Source organism: Macrosteles quadrilineatus, unplaced genomic scaffold, assembly GCF_028750875.1.
Source record: "Macrosteles quadrilineatus isolate MER2022 unplaced genomic scaffold, UCM_ALF_1.0 Scaffold_7__1_contigs__length_78375512, whole genome shotgun sequence".
In the NCBI taxonomy this organism is placed as follows: Eukaryota; Metazoa; Arthropoda; class Insecta; order Hemiptera; family Cicadellidae; genus Macrosteles; species Macrosteles quadrilineatus.
The window spans coordinates 28,431,420-28,453,793 of NW_026542600.1; the positions used below are offsets into that span (position 1 = coordinate 28,431,420).

The 22,374-nt window shown below is 32.1% G+C and overlaps 1 protein-coding gene across 1 annotated transcript in view; it reads left to right on the forward strand.

Moving 5' to 3' along the window:
* Positions 1 to 22,374, forward strand: part of LOC128998154 (glycine receptor subunit alpha-2-like) — a 194,505-nt gene that overhangs the window by 150,648 nt on the left and 21,483 nt on the right. Inside the window, exons 4-5 of the mRNA XM_054424163.1 lie at positions 14,018 to 14,241; positions 19,198 to 19,280. Of these exons, the coding sequence (XP_054280138.1) occupies positions 14,018 to 14,241; positions 19,198 to 19,280 (307 nt within the window). The remainder of the gene's footprint in view (positions 1 to 14,017; positions 14,242 to 19,197; positions 19,281 to 22,374) is intronic.

A 22,374-nucleotide genomic window follows, 5' to 3' on the forward strand; every position in this document is an offset into this window, starting at 1 on the left:
ATGGGAACGGGGGTTTATGGGGTAAAAAATGGGTTTTTAATGTATTTAATATACCGAACTGTTTCTGTTTGGTTATTGGTTACGTGGAAAATTCAAAAGAGCAAATATACTCATACTTTGTATATAGTTATATTATTATCTAGTTTTATTTATATGGGAAATAGCTTATACATTCAAGAGTAACCTCTTTGAATAACTTATTGTATTACAAGAAACGGAATACAGATTTGGATTATGTATTAATATGGATCCAAGCATTATTGGGATGTTATCAAGCTAAATTATTTGCGAATTTCTTAGTGTGCATTGATTTCTACAAGATACATAAAGATAACTAAAATCTAAAGTCGCCTAAGGCTAAATAGAAAAAGGATATTGTTAAACCCACTGGTTATAACATAAAAAATACTGAAAAAAACATTAATTTCTGGATCAAATACAAGGTAAAGTAAGGAATAAATCATCACTATACCTTTCAATCGCCATAAGGATAAATAATTTTCTTTGGCCGAGATTTACTTACTTACCATAAACTTGCCAAATATTTTATCTCACTTGCTGCGTTGGCCTGACACATGCTGATTCCACACAGATTCCACTCATCACATTCTAGAAAAAAATCCATAGTCCATCCAAAACACCTTACTGAGTCTACGCCGATTGAATTTTATAATTAAGTAAATTCAAAAGCTTTTATGGGGAAACAGTACAAATCCATCATAATCGTTTTGTGGATGTGCCGAAAATCGAAGCCGACTCGGTGGGAGACCGTTAACAACATTGCAGACCATTCTGTTTCAAAGATCAGTAGTCTATAGTGACAGGCACTTAAAGTAATATTAATGCAAAGGAAAAACGATTCAGCCAGTAATATGTTCAGATATATCTATACGACTTCATACTCCTCTACTTAAACAATCGAAGGTTTTGTTTCAAAGTTTACTTTATGTTTTCAATGAAATGGCAACCATACAAAGTAGGTATTTTAAGCCAAGTATGAATGGAGATGAGTGTAGCTCAAGCCTACGTTTTGCTAATTCTATTTTCCCCATTCCTAATCATATTGATGTAGATACAGGTATGTTATCTATTTTACCTACGACCGCTTTTTAAACTAGCGTTTCATATTAGTTTCTATAATCGAAAAGATTCACTCAACATCATTGTTTACTTACTTAACAGCATTATTGTTTTACTTGGCAACACGAGTAATAGATCAATTAGGTTCAAGATTTGAGAGAAATTAAGTAAAATTGTAATACGCCATCTTATCAGCTGTTAAGACTAATTTAATTGATTAAACAATGAGTAAGTGGCTGGAACAATATGTCGTTGTATCACAATCAGTGGCAATGAAAAGTGATAAACAAAAACCTCTTTTGGAAGTTATTAGTAGTGATTTTTCGTAATGAAGGAACGGTCGTAGGTAAAATAGAGTATGCAACTCGCGTATAATTATTATAATGATTTTTTTGACACGATTTTAGAATGTCTAAACAAATACGTCCATAAACATGCAAAAGTAGTTATCATGGGAGATCTTAACATTGATCTCTCTAAAGAAAAATTTCAAAGTCAAAGACTTGCCTCATTAATGAAGTGTTTTAACTTAGACAACGTGATCAAATCATATACAAGAGAAGCCTTGGGCTCTAGATCCTTAATAGACCCTATCTTTACTAACGACGTGGAGGCAAAAGGCTCAGTCATGGTTACCACTTTGCCAGACCACCACGCACAAGTGATCTCCATAAAAACTTCTCCCCCTGAAAACATTAATGAAATCAGATACAAGGTTAGTAGGAGGCTTGATGAGGCAAACTTAAACGTTTTCAGGTTCCACCTTTCTGAAGAAACTTGGCTAGATGTATTCAGTTCAGACGACATGAATCTAAAATACAATTTATTCATCGACAAAGTAAAATACTATTTCGACATATCCTTCCCGAAATTGACAAAGAAGGTCATAAATAAAAAAAATTGGAAAACTACCCTTAGCCCTCAAGCGTTGAATATTAGGAGTGAGCTCTGCAGTCTTTACCACAGAACAAAGGATCTAGAGTCAACTCATTTCATGCGTGAATATTACAGAAGGCAAAAATGTCGCTACCGTTCTGTTATAAAAGAAAAAAAATCTAATGAGATATTACACCAAATCCAGTCAGCTGATAATAAATCAAAAGTGATTTGGCAAATTATTAACAGCAGAAGGCCAATAAAGAATAATAAATTTGATGATATGCGTATTAGAGACATTGATGGAGAACTGACCCACGACCCCTTAAACATTGCCAACAAATTCAATGACTACTTTGTGAAGCACAATGATAAATCAGTAAAAACATGTAGAAAACCCGTAGCTGAACAGCCAAAGGAATCTTTTTTCTTCCACCCTACATCTGAGAAAGAAATAAAAGAAGTAATAGCAACCCTGAAAAACAAAAACTCAACTGGAGTCGATGAAATATCTGTTAGAATGTTAAAGAATATCACTGACTTACTGGCAAAACCCATCAGCCACCTGATAATTTTTTCCTTTTCTTCTGGTTGTTTTCCCGACTCCCTAAAGCTTGCAATAGTCAGACCAGTATTTAAAAAAGGTGACTTTAAAGATCTCAACAACTATCGGCCTATATCCGTTTTGACAGCTATATCTGAAGTGTTTGAAAAAGTAGTATTATTGCGCCTAACAAAATTGCTACAAAAACATGAAATAATTAGTGAATCCCAACATGGCTTTGTAAAAAATAAATCTACCACCAGTGCGATGTTTGCTCTCATTGGTGACATCGTGAGTGCTCTTGATGAGGGGAACTGTTCTGCAGGCCTGTTCTTTGATCTGAGCAAGGCTTTCGACTCAGTAAATCATGACCTCCTGCTTGAGAAAATGAAAAGTATTGGAATCAGAGGCTTGGCTCTAGAGTGGTTCTGCTCTTATTTGAAGGGAAGGAGGCAATGCGTAAGGGTGTCGTCCGTTGATGAACATGGATTACGACAATATAACTCACCCGAACGTCCTACATTGAGTGGTGTGCCCCAGGGTTCCATTCTTGGCCCTACTCTGTTTCTGTTGTTTGTAAACGATCTCCACACTGGAATCCAAACGGCCAGGGCTTTCCTTTATGCCGACGACACGTCTCTCGCATTGTCCGGCCCCGCTGTGGAATCCATAGAACAATTAACATTTGCAGAGGCCAATAGTTTAGCTCAGTGGTTTGACGACAATCTGCTCTCTGTCAATTCCCTTAAAACGCATCTTCTTAATTTCCACATCTCTGATCGTTCTTCCTCATCGTTTAGCTTTCATCTAGATGAGTATCCTGTCCACCCCATTAGTTGCACAACATTTCTCGGATTGTTTTTAGACGACAAGTTAAAATTTTACCATCATATTGACCACGTAATAAAAAAAGTTTGTTCAGGAATATTTGCCATCCGCGCCCATGCAAATTCGACGAAATCTGATGTCCTACTTACCGCCTATTATGGCCTTATTTTCCCACATCTTACCTATGCCTTGCCCATATGGGGGTATGAGAATAAGTGGACCTTATTTCTATTCCGTCGCAGAAGCGGGCAATTAGAGCTATATTTTCTTTAAAAAGACGACAAACCTGCAAACCATTTTTCAAACTGCAAACATCTTAACGTTTCCATCTCTTTACATCTACAAAACCTTGTCATTCCTAAAACAAAACATCGACAAGTTCAACAATTTCCATAACCATGCTTACAATTTAAGAACTTCTTATAATCTTCCAGTCCCTGTCCACTGTACAACCTTTTTTCAAACAAATCTCCGTTTCAATGCAGTAAATATCTTTAACCACTTTCCAATGAATCTAAAGGCAGAGTCAGACCATCTTAAATTCAAAAGGAAGTTAAAATCTTTTCTATTAAATAAATGCTACTACAGCGTCCGTGACTTCCTGACTGACGGCTAGAATCTTAATTTTCCTTTAGACAGAATGATTTGTGAAAAGTATGTTTAAGTTAATTTTATTATTTTAAGTTCAATTCAAATGCATATTATATGATTTTGACCTAACCTATACATGTAATTGTGTCTACTTGGTTCAATAAACGAGTTATTGAGTTATTGCGTAATTATCCTTAACGACATTCATATAAGTTTTAAAGACACTCGCCATGGCTCGTAGCTTAAAATTTCTACTTGTGTCTTAAAAAACTATCTTAACGCAATCTTTGCGTAAACTACTATACTTAAATTACTAACTAGATGGAGAAAACTAGTTATAAAAATATTTAATAGATAATAGATAAAAATAAGGTTAAAGAAAAAAATTAAGATATTAGGTAATTTTAAAGCTTGGTACATCTATAAAGAAGATCTTTTCATTCAATTTTAGATTTCAACAGAAAGATTTGAATAGAAAAAAACAATTCAAATTAAATGTAAGACGAAATTTCCTTACGAGGAACTGGACACCATTAAGAAGATCGCCCAAGTGAATGGATTTCGAACCAAGACGATAGAGGACATCGCAAGGAAGACGAGGAGAAAAATCTATAGACAGAATACACTAAACAGCAGAACAACATTAGAAGAGATAAAAGAGGAAAGCACCAGATATATCACATTTAGCTACACGGGGACTACAACACAAAGGACTGCTAACAGATTCAAGAAATACGGAGTTTCAATAGCCTACAGGACTCAGAACACCATGAGTAAAATACTGCATCCAAAAATAGAAGATTGTAACAAATTTGACACTTCGGGCATCTATAAAATCAATTGTAACGATTGTGATAGCTTCTACATTGGACAGACTGTGAACTTCGTAAACCGCTTCAAAAACCACATATCTGCGTGGAGGAACAACAAACCGGAAAGATCAAATGTTGCACAACACCTGTTACAAAATGGGCACTCACTAGGAAAAATGGAGGATAGTCTAGATATTTTAAAGAATTGTAAGAAAGGATATGTAATGAATGCTTGGGAGGAATTGTATATTTATAAGGAAAAATGTAAAGATAGAAATAAGTTGATTAATGAACAAATACATTTTGATTCCAGTTGTACTTATAAAAATGTATTGGCCGGTGCTTCCGGTAGCCAATAGGGTATAAGTAGGGACGCCATTCAAGATTCTTGTCATTCGCCTATTGGGTCTGATGATGATTGGAGTGTCCAATCGAAATCGATCACCACTTACCATCGTTTTTGTATATTTACCGTCTTGTGAGTAACAGTATAAGCGTAAATATATGTTTTAAGTGTTATAAGACGTTTCTTTTATTTACTTTCCGTAACAAAGTATTAGCAGTAGCTTCCAGGACCTAGAATATCTAGCAAGCAAAAGGTAACTAGTCATCATTACATTATTCAGAAAAAAAAAACTGGATTATTTTGTTATACTCAAAGATTTTCGGTCTTCTATTAGGAAAACACCAATGAATATTGATTTTGGCATTAAAAATACGTTTGATTATGATCATGTGTCTTGCTTATTTTTAGATTTCTTTTAGAGTTTTCTTTATTTAATCAATTAAAAATGTCTATAATTCCGCAAATTTTTGCTCAAAATAACAGCTGGGTATCAAATGGCAGCCGTCCAAAGATTCAAAATGGCAGAATTAAGAAATACAGTGTTTGAATGGCTGCCATGTTTGACTCGGTTGTCTAAGATCTTTAATTCAAAAACTCGACCTATGCTGCTGTATTTGAGAATATTGCTGTATTTTCTTACTCGTCATGATCCATCCCCTTTAAGGGGTAAAAAAAGTTATAATAGGTTGAAAGAGTAGACATTTATGTTTCTGATTGATATACCAAGTTTAATTACTTTATCTATAATGGTAAGAAATATATTACACCGTTCCGGGACTTTTCAATCACACTGTATATAATTTCGCTTAAATGTTTATGCTCAATTCTCGTTTGGTTGTAACGAATGTTATACAACTTATAATGTTTCCTGTACAGTAATTAGCTTTTTAATCCATGATACACGTTACCTGAGAACAGGATGTTTTGCAATTAACATATAAAACGAGCTTTACACTGCACATCACCTTCTAATTACATGTTCCTTTAAATATTTACGCTTGCCAAATAATATTCTACATTCAGTCGTTCTTTTGCATGCGGCTTTTTAATTGGACCTCGATTCGACTTTAAAGGAGATTGAGGTAAGCGGCAGGCCCACCAGTCCTTCCCCTCTAACTGTTTACTATACTAGAGCGGGTTGGAATGAATTAAAGCTAAAATCTCGTATTCGTTAAACAGCACAATTTTGATTAGTTTAACCAAAAGCTACACGCATCCATCTCTACAGTGATTAAACTCTACTGATGTTACTGTCAACATGTTCAAGAAATGCAATTAAAACTATCAAACTAATTAAATACTGACTCACTGTCTGGTTTTGTTTTACGGGTTTATTTTGCTACTTTATGTTTTTTTAGTGTTTAAATTAATTTTAAATCAATCGAATTTAAGAATTTAATTTTTAATGCAATGGATTTTAAGTGTAAATGGTAGTGTTTAATCTCACAACTTAACTTGAGAAAAACTATTAGTTTAATGTTCGTATCGTAGTAAGTTTACTTAAGTGCCATTATATTCTACGTAATAAAATCCTCAAATCCTTATTTTATATTTATCTGAATGGTCAAATAAGTTTAAAAAAACATAAAGATAACAGTGATATTCTTCCTGTCCTTATTCCCATAAATACGTTTTGTCTTATATTTTTAATGCATCAAATGTGTTTGCATTCTATAATACTTACTTCACAACAGCTTTGAATAAACATAACATTTAAACTACGGTATTAGCACATAGTCTATATGCTTGAACTACATTTCACGGGGGCTTTAGAATCTGAGGGTTTCCATTAATTAACTGAGAATCTTTTTGTCAAACTTGTCCTGTATTAAAAAAAATAGATTAACGGTTGTTGCTATGCAGTAGACCAAAATGCAAGTAATTACTTTAAGTACGGTAATAATAAGACTAACTAATATTTTTATTGTAATTTTGTGTTGATTTAATTCATAAGGTATAATGTATAAAATGTAATAACAAAAAAGAGGTGTAGACAAACACTGATTTATCTTTTTAACAACTAATACATTATTTGGTAAAACATTATCGGACGAAGGGAGAAAAGAACAGCCTTCATAATTGTGAACGATCACTTATTTAAAACGTAAATGTTCCAGTCAGTAATAGTTAATATATTTTTATCATAACAGTTAAAAATCAACGTTTAGTTTTATTATAACCTTTAATTAAGATTTATAATAAAATGATTTGGCTGAATATATGTTGCAATTTACGTACATTAGTTTGTAAAGTTGCAAATTTGAGTAGGAAATTTATAGAGATTTAACAATTTAACTCAGAAAACATAATGTATATTTTACAATGAACACGGCAATAGATGACTTATTAGGTGTTTGGTCATATTTCATTTGACAAGCATATAATCAGTTTATTTCACAAACCACTTTAAATATCAATAAATAACTTACGTACTATTAAAAGTTTGGCATTAATCATCTCTAATATAATTTATAAGCTATTGTTTTAAAAATTTATTTTTAAACAACAATTAAATTACATCCATAGTTTCGTTTGTCCAATAAAAACCATTTGTGATTATTAAAACATGTTTTAAGTACTTTACATCTTGAATTAATATAATTCAGATAATTCTTTGTACATTTTTTAGCGCAATTAGACGGTTAGAATTACGTTAAGAGACGCAATTGAAATGCATAAGAACACAGTGTAGTTAACACGTGAAAAGATTAAACTTAATTTAATGCTAAAATAAAATGAAATTAAATCTTGTTTATTTTTCAGGCAAAGTACGATAGAGTGTATGGAGGTTTCGTAATGCTAGTGCGATTTATGTTGAAATATTGAGTAATTGAAGCTAAAAAATACGAAAAATACATTTTTACAAGAACATTTTCTTTGAACTATGGTTTATGGCAAGAAGAACTAGTGGCATTACAAAAATCATTGTTTCAATCAATATTTTAATAAATGGTAAGGTTTCTGGAGTTGTTTAGTAAACTATAACTGGTTTTATCTGAGAGAAGGGTAAATAAGTGATGATCACATTCCTTTTAAATAAAAAATGAGGCCCTGTAATAAGGGATGGTATTAATAAGGGAGTGATGGACTCAAATAAGGCAGAATATAACTTAACTACTAGAGTTTATTGTGAAGGAAGTCAATCATTGCTTGGAATGAAATATTTTGACCATGCAATTATAATATAATGGTATTGTCAAAACATTCCATTATTATAATTAATAACATATTAATATATATATATTATTTTCTTGCATGTTTAGGGCTACTAATATTAATAAAAATAAAAACCATCGTTAACAAAGTACCCTTTTAGTAATTATTTTATTATTAATGACGACATGTTTTGGAGACTAAGTCCATTATCAAGTCATATTTACCATAACCTCATTCTTTTTTCTTTACAAAAAAGAATTAATTAAAAAGAATGAGGTTTTGGTAAATATGACTTGATAATGGACTTAGTCTCCGAAACATGTCGTCATTAGAAATAAAATAATTACTAAAAGGGTACTCTGTTAACGATGTTTTAGATTTTTATAGTTAATGTATATATATCTATATAATTTATATTATATTATATCTATATATTAAATAGATTATGTAGCTCTATTTTAAAAATTATTATGAAATATGCCAGTTACTTTTTACTAAGCATAATAACATTTTAAATTAACAAAAAAACATTCTTCCTCTCGTTTTTTTTATGAAAGACATATTTATATTTTCATTGAAATTTTCGGTATTCATAATTTTTGGAAGAAGTAACACGAACATTTTCAACATAGCGTTAAAGTTAAATAAATGACACTATTTTTGATAAAGACTCTTCTCACCCGGATTGTGACTATATGATGAAGCTTATATGAACGTTCATTCCCTGAGTTTATAACAGGAAAACAACAGTTGCCACACCAATTTAGTAAATGAACTGTCAGCATAAAGAATCAGGGGATCAGAAGGATGAAAATGAATGCAGGTGATTTCCGGCCTTATTTAATTATACCTTAAATGACCTTTGGCATTCATATAGGCTATCTCTGTAATAACTTTGTGGCTTTATAGTGTTTATTTATCTAACGACGTATTTAATATTTATATAACCATGTTTTCAATTTAACACCAGGAATGTTTATATATCCCCGTAACAAAAAAAAAACCTACAGACGCGTGGGCAACGTGCATGGGTTTGTTCTGTTTGATCATCTATTGAATATTAATTTAAGTTGATATCCCCAAGTATTTTAATTCACCCGTGATTCTATAAAACTATTTACTACTTATAGATATACTTCATCAAGACGTATGAAATTCAAATCCCTCCATTCAGCGTAAACGTTACTTGCTTATATATATTTACATCGAAAATATACTTTAAGGACTATTGGATTGATATTTTTTTTTATAATTATCCTTATCCTTTGTAGGCCTACTATGAAACAAAAAATAAGAGCGTTTCAAGCCTGGGTCTTACCATGATGACATTGTAATAGGTAGTTTTATATAAACATCATACTTAAATTAATATAAAATCTTTAACGAAGTCAATGAAGTTTTGACAGTTATTTTTTATGTTGGTGAAAAAAAAAACAGCAGAAAAGTTCCTATGGATCCGTAATATAAAACTTACTCAGTTTGTTCTCAATAAATTTATATACCAAAGTTTGTCTGCTGAATCATGGTTAGAAAATGGCAATCAATTCTTAGATTTAAGCTGAGAGTTGGTATTCTCAGTCTAGGCTAGTAAAACACTATCTTTGTTACGAAAATATCGTCCTCATAACGTTCTGGTGCTGATAAGGATAACTTCTTTGAGCTATAACTTAATGAAAACAGTTTTTATTTAGGGGGTTATATTAGTTAAGTTTGGCACTCTTAAAAGTTGTTTGTAGGATTTGTTATTAATTAAACTAATGACTTACACTACTTATATTAGATGTAACATTTCTAATAGTTAAGGAATAGCAAAATTCACTGCATATGGTCTGTGAAAGGACCATGAATCAAATTTTACCCTCATAATAAGGAAATTTAACAACAAGTGAGAAAGAAATCTTAAATTAGAGGAAATTTTAAACAGTGAGAATTCCAATGAAATATCGAATATGAATTTCGATAACAGGTTAATAGAAAAACAAAGTGCTGCAAATGCGTTTAATATAATTTCAAACGGCGGTAGTTTGGAATTTCGAGGTAAATTAGTTGAGTTAGTAATATCAAACCACGGCTGATTGGCTAGGGATGAATCTGTTGAGACGATGTTTGCGACACTGTGTTTCACAATAAAAACCTTAAAGTCCTACATGGTCCATGTTATATTTCCTTATTTCCTTCCGACTCCTTGTGGAACATCCCAAGTAAGATTAGAAAATACATCTTGAAAATAACCTGAAAATACATCGCTTAAAAAGGTAGATTCGTGGATATCCCATATTAGTCAAATGTAAAGTTAATCTGTATTATTGGTTAAAAAATAATTTTCTAGTAGTTTTTCGTGTCCTCTAAAACACGTGCTAATAAACTGAAATGATTGAAATAAACAAATAATTCAACTTTATGGGGAAAACACACACATACCAACATTTTAAATCGTCAACCAGAAAGAAACGCAGGCAATTTTATAGCAATAACGAGTTCATTGTTCCAGGTAACTGATGCGGTCAGCACATTGTTCGCCTCTACATTTTTTGTGTTTTAATTTAAGGTTTTTGGGAAAAACAACTGAACTTATATGAGTAATGATTTACGTTTTAAATGGACTGCCAGTTCTTTGTTATAAGCAGTAAATAATTAAGAACATGAATTATTGAATAACACGAAGTTAATTCTCATACTGGTATGAAAAGCATCTCTTATAAATCCAAAAACTCGAGAATCACTTCGTATATCAAGTTGATGTTTTGCACAAAGGTTATTTATCATATTATCTTGGTTCAGAAATTATTATAAAATCCTAAAAAAACCATTTTGGATAACCCATAAGAATAACATTAGGAGCTACCTTCTTCTTCTTTTTTTGTTTACATTTTACGAGCAACAACGTTGTTGTGAATTCTAGAGATTGAAGTGAATTATATTCTTTCTTTCATCCATAGAGTAGCCAGTGTAGGTGTATTATATTAGTCAACGGTTTTATGCATAATAAAATCTTTAAATTATAATTATTCTTAAAAAAATATTCAATATACCTTTACCACTTCCTACGTCGCGGACCTGTTTCCCTCCCTTAAAAAAAACATTTTATGATTGTAGATACCTTAATCTAATCGCCGTAAACAGTTCCCACACTCCAGACTACTCGCCTTTACTACTTCCTTCACCCCTTCCAACGTCGCGGATCTGTTTTCATCCCTTCCCATAGCATTTTAGGATTGCAGATACCCTTATCTATCGTCATAAACAGATCCCACACTTCGTACTGCTTGCCTTTATACTAGGCCTACAATGTATGGAGCAATCTTCAGTCTTTGCTCAATAGTAACAAACGATGCTTTCCCTTTTGTACTGTATTTGTAATTTGCTAGTATACTGTGGGTAGTTGGCTTATTATGAACACATGCTACAACTTCAAGTCTTTTGATTATGTTTTTCTTGTTATTTAATTCAACCAACATAATTACTTAGCAACCCATAAGACTAATGTTTAAAAATGTGATTTTCAGTTTCGTTTTTCTACGTAATTAGATTTTTGTTGGCAGTTCTAGCTGCATGAAACTCGTTTTTAGGCCAAAAATGAACTATTTATAATATTTGAAGAAAATCGTCGGAGCCGTTTTCGAGATCTTTCTGCAAGCAATCAAGCAAGCATACATACAAGCAAACATTGCTCGTATTAGAGTATAGGATTCTGTTTATTTTGGTGCTTTTCATAAATAAACTTTAAAGAAGTATAAGCTTACAGGAAAAAGTGATTGAGCCTTAATGACTTTTAGGGCCTGTTGTAGGGATATATAAAGAAAATATTTTCAAATTAGCTCAATGAAGTCTTAAGTATTACGTAATTTTAAACTATAACTTTATAAATTAATAAATTATAATAATGAATCTTTATCTAAATACCAAAAGGCAGGAGAACAAACTCAAAACGAACGTCGGTCAAATTATCAGAGATATGTAACTAACTCTAAAATGACATAAGGTTTCACCTTGATTTTACAATATTTCCAAACAATAAGAGTCTTAAGTTTCTTTTCATCCTCTGAAGTAAAGTTTAGAGTAAAAACCTGAAAAGTAATATAAGGGTTATTACGGTTGTTTTGCTATGGTGAAATGGTACTTATTTTTTATAGCCAAGACTAAAAATTTGTGCACTGCCAATAGCGTACAACGTAATAGATCTAAACCCTGCAACATATTTCCCAATCGATTGCATAAAACTGTGTTGTATTAAATAATCCTAAGGATGGAAAATACGATGGAATATACTCGTATACCTTATGGTGTAACCTAAGTAAATCTATTACGATTTTATTAGTACGTAGTAAATACCGTCATTCAATGCATTATTTTTAAGCTTTATCCAATTAAAAACACTACGATATTTCCAATGTTTAATGCAATGCTAAATTTGATTACAAATATATCGATATATCGTCAATATAGCTGCATTACGCATCCAATGTGAATTGTTTAATCCATTTTTAGATATGGCTCCTAATTCATCCGAATCGGTTACAATTTTGGCAAAACTGAATTATTTTTAAATAAGGGTAAAATATTGTTTTTAGGAACCGGATTTTTCGAGACCACTTTTGCTAGCTGCTCTTATACTATGAATACAAGTGTCAAATCCCTCAAGTGCAATGTGACTAATAGGCTCTGCCATAATAATTATGTCTATATTTTATCACTAATCAGTAGTGTCAGTCAAGGTAACACACGTTCAAGCAACAACAGTTTACAAAGTAGTTGGTTTCATTGACAAGATATGTCTTATTAATCTGATATAATTCCATTTATTTGACACTTATTTTATGGAATAATTAGAACAAAGGTAGCATCATACTAATTTTGTCCATGTAACCACAACATATAACATCAATGCTTTTTAAGCGTCACAATGTTTATTGATTTTCATGTATTTATTTTTAAGGTATAACATTATACAATAATTTGTGATTTAATATACATGCATTTGCTCAATATAATAAGTAATGCGACATAATAAGTAATGATATTTCAACATAACATAATGTAAACCAGTTAAAATGGCTATTTTTTAATACAAATGACAGCAATATCACAAGCTAATACTGTATATAATATGTTGAATATATTAATATTCTGTTAATTATTGGTTTAAAGCGAGTTTACAGTTGGCTCTTACATATATCAAAGTAAACAATTTCAAAAGAAAAGTCCTTATGATATTATATCCAGTATTGTAAATGAGTTTTCTATATCTGGTGAACTGTTAATAATTTATATGTGCAAATTAATGTAGATATCAACCTTTTTTTAGTGTGACTGTGCTTTTGAAATGTTAGTGTTGCATATAAACAAGAATCGTTATGAACATAAAAGATAGGGCTTTCGGGGCTTTCAAGCTACAAACTAGGGGCCCTAACACTACAAGCTAGGACTTTTGGGCACGATTTCGTCAAATACCAAAGATAGCTTAAGATTCTGAGGTAAAAACACAGCCTAGACTACAATATCGAGTTATTAGTGTAGGTCTAAGAATTGTTATCGTTAGAGTTAGCTTTTCAGATGGTATAATCAATACCTATTCACCTATTTGACATATGGTGGATAAAATGCTTAAATTCGTAGATCTCACGCAAAGATAAGTACTGTGAAACACAACATATAACTTTGCAAGCTTATTTTGGGTTTTTTTATCCGTACGATTTCTCAATTTTTCCAAAAAGGGGTTGGGAGACATGAAGATAGTGTTTTTACCTCTTTTCAGTAGGCTAATATTATGTTTTGATGTTTCAGGACTACGAAGTGGACCTCTATCTCAGGCAGAAGTGGCAGGATGAGAGATTGAAGCATGCAGATATTACGGAGAGTCTTGACCTTAACGACCCTAATCTGGTCAAAGCCATATGGAAACCTGAAGTTTACTTTCCTAATGCCAAACACGCTGAGTTTCAGTTCGTAACAGTTCCTAATGTACTTATTAGGATCAATCCGGATGGCGAGATACTCTATATGCTCAGGTAAAAAATTTAGTAGAGCGTGAAGTGTTTTGAGTATTACTTTACTCCACCATCGATGAAAGTGGCTTAAATAATTCTATGAAGTAAATTTCAACATATATAAAAGCATTCAGCCTAATACTTATGAGTTTGTTGTTCCTAAGAAATATAAAAACCCCCACGATGATATTAAAATGTGCTTTACCAGTGTAAACGCATTATTACTTTCAAGGAGTTTTTTGGGAACACCAATTTCTTTTATTTAAACATTAAGTTTACAAACTGAGAAAACGAAATCTCCACAGTGCAATAATCAAACTTTTGCGGACCGCATACACAAACTTTCTTTTTGCTCAGTATGAAGAGACTTTTCTTTAATATCAATCTTATATCAGCACCTATACATCATTCTTGTTTAAACAACGAAATCTTAATATATAGCGCGGTACTGCCACGTAACAATATAAAAAATATTACTTTTTAGTTTTAAACTTAAGTGTGACAATGTAATCGAATTTCTGGACTAGGTTTTATATTCAATACATATGGCTTATCGCATATGGCTTGGTAATTATAAAAATAAAATACCAACTTGTGTTTACTAATCATAATTTTAAGCTGGGACTGGTTAGAGGCTTTATCTATAACCATCTCTGATTCCAATCACCTAAACAATTTCTCTCGACATTATGTAAATGTGGAAGTTTACATTCATAATTTTCCATGAATAGTAACAAGCTCACAAGGTAATTAATCAATGTACCGTGTTATCAGATAAATTATTTCTTTTAATATTGTGGTGTACTGATTTTCGGATTACATATAAACATATTTAGCTCTTCTTGGTTAAATACTAATTATGTAGTGTTATAACATTATTTTGTTACTCAGTGCGAAAAAATTGATTTTTTTTTATAAATGCATTGGAGTTTTGTTCACGCGTGTCCAATGGTATTTTCACTATAATAAGTTCTAGACTATGTAAAGCCATAAGAAACTTAAACTAAATTCGATGTCCCGTAGGGATTCATTTTATATGTTGTGATTTTATTTAACCAACAAATAGATTATATTTAAATATTTATAAGATCAAGTTTATACGATTTTAAATTCAGTACATCAACCAATTTAGCGCTGACATGTGATAAATAGGGTTCAACGTAAAAAAGACTGCTGTTAAAAATACTAAACTTGTATGAAAAAAAACTAAATATCTCCCTGTATGGGGCGAACATAAAATACAGAACACGACGTATGGCAAAATATGTAATGACATTATTGTATAACTTTTATTCGTTCACATTTTTAAAAGTAACTGTTTTTAATATTTATTTTTTTTTAAGTAAGTTGATACTATTAGCCTGAGATACTTTATTAATAGGAGGAAGTTTGTAAAACTATAGTATTATCACAAGGCATAAATCATTTGGTTATGATAAGCCTTTACCAGCACATTAATAAATGGATAAGTAACCGTAAACAGAAAAACAACGATCAAAATATTTTGTCTCGTGTAATGATAAGCATATTATTAATTTAAATATTCAGAATTGCAATGACAACATAGTAGAAAGAATGATTTATTTGTTTGGTCAGTCGAATCATTAGTCAGTGCTCGCCTTCAAATCTCAAGTGTGCTGGTTCGATTTAAAGGCCTAGATGCCATTTGAGCCTTTGAGATCCATAGTGATACAAGTCATTTTTTAACTCAAGTATTTGGTACCAATGGATAACACTTTTGTAGTTCTATTTGTGAACAAAGTGGTGTAAGTCAACTTCAATCACTGGGGGTATCAGAGGGATTTTCTTTTGCTCCCAAACAATCAGCTGGTATCCTTGGCAACCATAGTGGTTTAAGTCAGGACTTATACCACTCTGCCCCTTCATAGACTGTGACAAAGAGTATTGATAAACAAAGTTAAGGTTGTCGATTTCTGGAGTTTTAGGATTCAGTGGCTGTGGTATTTGAGAGAAATCCTCTTAAACATTCTATACAAAGAATGCCTAAATTAAGAAATGAAATGTTGTAAAATCAACTTCAGTAAAAAGAAAACGTGAAATAAGCCAGGAATTTTTAAGACGATTTTACTCCAGCCTTTGTATGCTAGACCTTGGGTAGTACAAAGCAAAAAACAAGATTATTTTAGATTTGCTGTCCTACATACTCCCTGTCACACATGCGTTCTACAACAACATTATTGAAACAGAAGAGCGTTCCATTTCAGGCTCAGAAGGTGACTAGGAGGACGAAAGATAAATAAGTTAATAAGGCCTGCAGTTGTTGAACTTAATTATGCTTTAAGTTAATAAAAGTTAAATTTTGTATCAATTTATAAAAGTATTTTACAAATTTACCTAGCAGTTACATGAAAATTTTGTCAAGACAGACAAAGAAAGTTCATCTAATCTGAAATATAAAGCTGTATACACTATTAAATAAAACAGTTATGAATACTAAGAAACTTTAAATACATTTTATGATTTATGGTTTTAATTTTATGATCCATGGTAAGATATCTACTACGCTTCTGTTTCTCAAAATTAGCTTAGTGTGACTTGCACCACTATGGATTTCAGGGGCTCATTTTGTCATTGGGCTATGAATCAATGAGGCAAAGCTGGTTGACACTTGGTACTAACAAGACCATCAAATCAAATCATTTTATGGAGCCAAAGTAACAAAAATAGATTGTATTAGCCAGGTCACAACTTTACAAAAATACTATACTATAGAGCTATGGTAATTATAATTCTAATATTTACAATAATTACATATTAGAGCATTCAAAAAATTGTAGGAATTCTTGGATGCTGTAACAGGAAATATTAAGCAGTTTATGTTTTAACTGTCTTTTGAATTTTGAAAGGCTTGCTCCTAACTTAAGGGATAATGGATGTGAGTTAAATAGCTTTATGCCAATGTTTAGGAATTGGCAAGTTAACTGAATTGCTCTATGTTATGCAAAGAGAAATTGTTCTCACAGCCATCTTTCGGATTTTGAAAATAATTTTGTTTTGTTTGCTCTCAAATCCCCAAGATGAAACAGCATATGCTAGATGGAGATAAATGAGCCCATAGTAACAGATAGATTTTCAATGATTCTGGGAATGCGTAGAACAAAAGTTCTAGAACTGAATTTAATTAAAAATGTGTTTGACATGGCTGCAGAAGTCTCTCGTCTAAGATTAACCCTAAGAAATTTACATATTTGCGGTTGGATGGACCTGAGTCTCGTTCAGGAGGAAACTAAACCCAACATCTTGCCTCTTATTTAAATGGAACTTTATAAGTTGAGTTTTTCGGTGTTAATTTTTAGAAAGTTGTCATCAAACCATTGGATTAAGTTATTTGCTTCAACTAACTATTATTAGTTATTTGCTGTAACTAACAGGAGTTAGTTTCTGAACTCCTGTTGTTAAGTTGTATGGATTCTTGCTGTGGATCTATCAAAGTTTCCTCTGGACAATCAAATCTGTACAATGGAGGTTGCCTCGTGTAAGTTCAACTTTGATAAATGACAATCTGTCCTATCAAAAAGGAAAATGAAACCTAAATACTAAAAAAAACTTAGCCACTATATTGCAGTAAAAGGCAAATATATAGCTATGGAAAGGGAGGTATCGTCAGCAAATAGTGATAATTTTGATGATGTGGTGCAGGAGGGGATGTTGTTGATAAAAAGGAGAAAAAGGACAGAGCCCAGATCTGAGCCCTGCGGCACCCCTCTCACAATGGATTTTTCAGCAGAGGGATTTGTCATGCAATCAGCCTCATATACTGCCCTTATCTTAAAAATGTGGCTCCTGCCACAAAGATACGCTTTAACCCAGTCCAAAGCTAGTCCTCTCTCACTCCTACTTTATTTATTCTGCTAAGTGGCAAGCAATGGTCAACGATATCAAAGGCTTTACTTAAATCGAAGAAGAGACCGGTCGAATAATTACCTTTGTGTAGTTCTCAGTTAGCAGTTATAGTTATAGCTAATGTGGTGGTTTTGAAAATTATTTATGTTTTCAAGAAAATTCCACATCTGGTTTAGCATGATCTTTTCAAATTTTTAAAGGCAACGGTAATTGGCCTGTAACTACTGCAAAGCTTAGGGTCCCCTTTAAGGACCATGATTTGCACGGATACCTTTCAAAACGTAAAGAATTCCATTGTCTAGATAACCCACACACAACATTTATTTATGCTAGTTTATTTTTATTGGACTTAGGCTACTGTTTAAAGAATTGTAAAAAAATAGGGTAGGCTACTTACGTATTATACGGAGGCCACTTATTTTACAGCGCGCTGCGGCGGTTAGGTTAGGTTGGGTTATCATAAGTTTTTATGACTCATCTCGTATAGTTCGATTCATAACGAAACTAGGAAAGTTCTACAAACATATTTATGATAACCCAACTTAACCCAACCGCCGCAGCGCGCTGTAAAATAAGTGGCCTCCGTATAATACGTAAGTACCAAAAATAGTTAGTACTACGAGTCCATACGTGTAAAATAAAATACCATTTTTTCAATAAAGCTTAAACTGCGTACTTTGTTATTTTATTAATCCCTATCCACACTAACTCAGCTCCATGGTATTTTCAGCTTCAAAAAAACAAATCTGTAACAGCGAGTCTAACTTTCTGTGACATACAATAAAAAATAATAATTTTATTGGTTAAGACTTGGCAATTGAAAAATGTTAAGCTGAATAAATTACTTTAATTTAAACTAAAAAGCACTTGAGCGTAGCCCAAGTCTAGAAGTTAGACAAAACCTATTGAAAAATTTGGAAACCTATTGGTAAAGCCTATTACAAAATAATTTATTTAATATTTTATTTCAATCGATAATACTGTTAACGTTACAAATAAAAACTATTTTCTTACTTTCAGTTACGATGAAATATGATCAAAGTTTTCCTTGATTAGATAAAACCATGATTACTGAATAATATGATCTATTGAGCAAGAGTAATATTGTTTCAGGTTAAAGCTGACATTCTCCTGCATGATGGATCTATCAAAGTTTCCTCTGGACAATCAAATCTGTACAATGGAGGTTGCCTCGTGTAAGTTCAACTTTGATAAATGACAATCTGTCCTATCAAAAAGGAAAATGAAACCTAAATACTAAAAAAAACTTAGCCACTATATTGCAGTAAAAGGCAAATATGAACAGATATAGAGTATGCTTTTACCTTTTCATTTGAAAGTAAATGAGGTAAACCAGTTTATATTTTTCTACTCGTGTGTATTTCAATATTTTTTTATTACACATAAATGTTTAAAGCGGTTTATTTTATCAATGATTGGTTTGTTTGTGAGTATATTCATTGGCGTTAGATTTGAGTGTTTTTTGTTGTTGTTAAAATCAGAAAAATAATCTGTAAAAATCTCTGAAGGGGTTTCTTAAACACCAATTAACCCTTAAAATATGTTTTAGAGTTACTAAAAATGTTTTAAACTACAAATAAGATATAAAATGATTAATATTACCATATTAGTTCAAAGACTTTTTGAAAATGCCCAGACGTTTCATCCGTCCATCTTATCGCATGTACTGTTTTCTTATTGTATTGTCTTGTTTACACAGTATTATGTACGTCACTCCAAATATCAATTATTATTTATTGTTATATTTCCTAGGTTAGTCTTATTCGCCCTTGTTATGTACATACTTCTTAGACATAAAATTAATGTACTATTTTTATTCAATTATGTCTTTTATTATTTATTTCCCGTTACTCCTAGGCATAGTTTTTTTACTGTCCTAGATTTTGCATGGATTCTTACTGTATTATACATTATTTTAGCATTGTTACTTCGAATATTCAGTCATGATGAGTAACTTTTATTGTAATTCAATATTGTAAAATGGTGAAATCCGTTGCCATAAATGAAGTAGACGTTAAGACTTCTACAAAAAAAAAAAAAAAAAAAAATAGCCACCCTTGGATTTGACAACACTGTGCAACGATGGTTGGCCAGTTAGTTATTTATCGGATCGTCCTTTGCATACAATTTGCTGGTGCACAAACTCTGAATTTCAGTCTACCTCAGGGGTGCCTCAATGCTCTCTTAATGATCTACCAGAAGCCCTGCATGCTGACTCCCTCATGTCTGTTGACGATTTTATGTTTTTTTTTTCCAACTGTTTCAAATCAATACGATTGCTTGAGAATTGAAAGGGGCCTCGAGGACTTGGATCTTTGGTGCATCGAAAATCAAATGAATCCCAATACTTCGAAATTCCAAGTTATAACTTTCCATCCCTGTGCTTCACCTCTGATCTTCAATTTTCGGGTTCGAGGGAAAGTTCTTTCCAGAGTTCAGGAAATAAAGGATCTTGGTGTAATTGTCACATAAACACTTACCCTTGGGCTTACCCTGGGACTCACATACTCACCATCAGTAGAAGGGCAAACAGAATGCTTGGTTTCATCCTCCGCTTCTCTAAACAACTTAGGGACACGACCGCGTTGAAAACGTTGTACTGCGCATTGTTGCGACAGATCCTGGAATATTGTTCAACCGTGTGGAGCTCTCATCAGAAGTACCTTTGTAATAAACTAGAGAGGATCCAACTTCGTCAGGATGGTTGGGGTCAGAGATTGAATTTCATATCACCAGGTTCCAGTTGAAGACCTGTCCCGGGACCTTGGCCTTCAGCCTCTGGAGGATCGTAGGACTATCGCTGATCTGACAGTCCTTCATAAAATAAAAAAATCGTATTTTTAACTGTCCTGAAATCCTACGTCAGATCCAGCTCAAAACTCCTTCGTGCACCCGTTCAAGAGACCTCTTTGTGACTACTACGAGGCAAATGGGGCTGTGGCACGCATGCAACGAGCAGGAAACGGCGTGTCTGAGTTGTGTTATATACTTCGATGGTCTGACGGTGCTGACTGACTTCTTCCTGGATGGCGTTGCCTCATTCAAGCGAAGGATTAAGAATGTTTATGTAGTCCATTCCTTTTGTTTTTGTAATTTTATAGTCTACAACACTGTTGCATTGTTTCTATTTTCCAGTTATCATTGTTATCTTTATACTGTTATCTTTGTTGAAAACTTTTATTTCATTGTTAACTATACACCGTTTGTCAATTTATTGTTATTTCTTGTTAATAAATTTAAACTTTTTTGTACTATTGTTGTTATCTACTCAGATCAAATTTATTATTGTTATTCATTGTAACGCTTATATAGATTTGTTTTGTCGTAATTTTTTTTTCACTTGTTTTGTTGCAACCGCTGTCTTTTTGCCAACTTGTTGCCGTTTCTCTTTTTTGTTTGTTATTAATTGATTCTGATTCTTTGTTTTTCACTCAACATTGTTGTATAACTAGCTTTAAGCAAGTCTGGTTGTTATTGCACTGAATTGTACCAAATATCAAAATGGAGCTGTCTGTTAGAATGTAAAATAAAATAGAATAAATAAAATAAAGACTTGAACCAGCTTAAGCCTGAATACGTTTTCATACAAGAGTCACTTTTGTATTAATAGTTCTTTATGTGGATTATACCCTGATACTTAAAGTAAATCTTCTTATAGCTTACACGATTTTAGCTTAAACAACGTTTTTCACATAATTATGTGTTGAATTTTTCTCTTACTTATTTATATGTTTTTGTTGTGAACAACATTGTATAAAACACATGCTATTGTGAAAGATCTTTTAAATTAGTGTTTAATTACTTTATCATATTTGAAAGCTTTTTTTTAATTTTAAAATATAAAATGGAACCTTTGTACGGACATATCCATGTTGGCTCTATATTTTCTCTTCTGCATGTAGTATAAATCAATAATTTGCTCTTAATTTAAATGTTATAAAATTATAAACTAATTAATGTTTGTCTTTGATTTTTTATATCTGAATGTACAAATTGTAAAAATGTATGTAAAAATGAGGAAATGAAAATTTTTTTTATTATTTGTAATTACCTGAAAGTACTTTTAAAAGTACGTCAAATAACACTTGTAATAATATATATTTACACTTATACTGTTGACTCACAAGACAAAATACATAAAATATGGCAAGTGGTGATCGATTTTGATTGGACACTTCAATCATCGTCAGACCTAATAGGCGAATGACAAAAATCTCCATGGCGTCCCTACTCTTATACACAGTACAGGAAATTTTTGTCAAGAAGTTT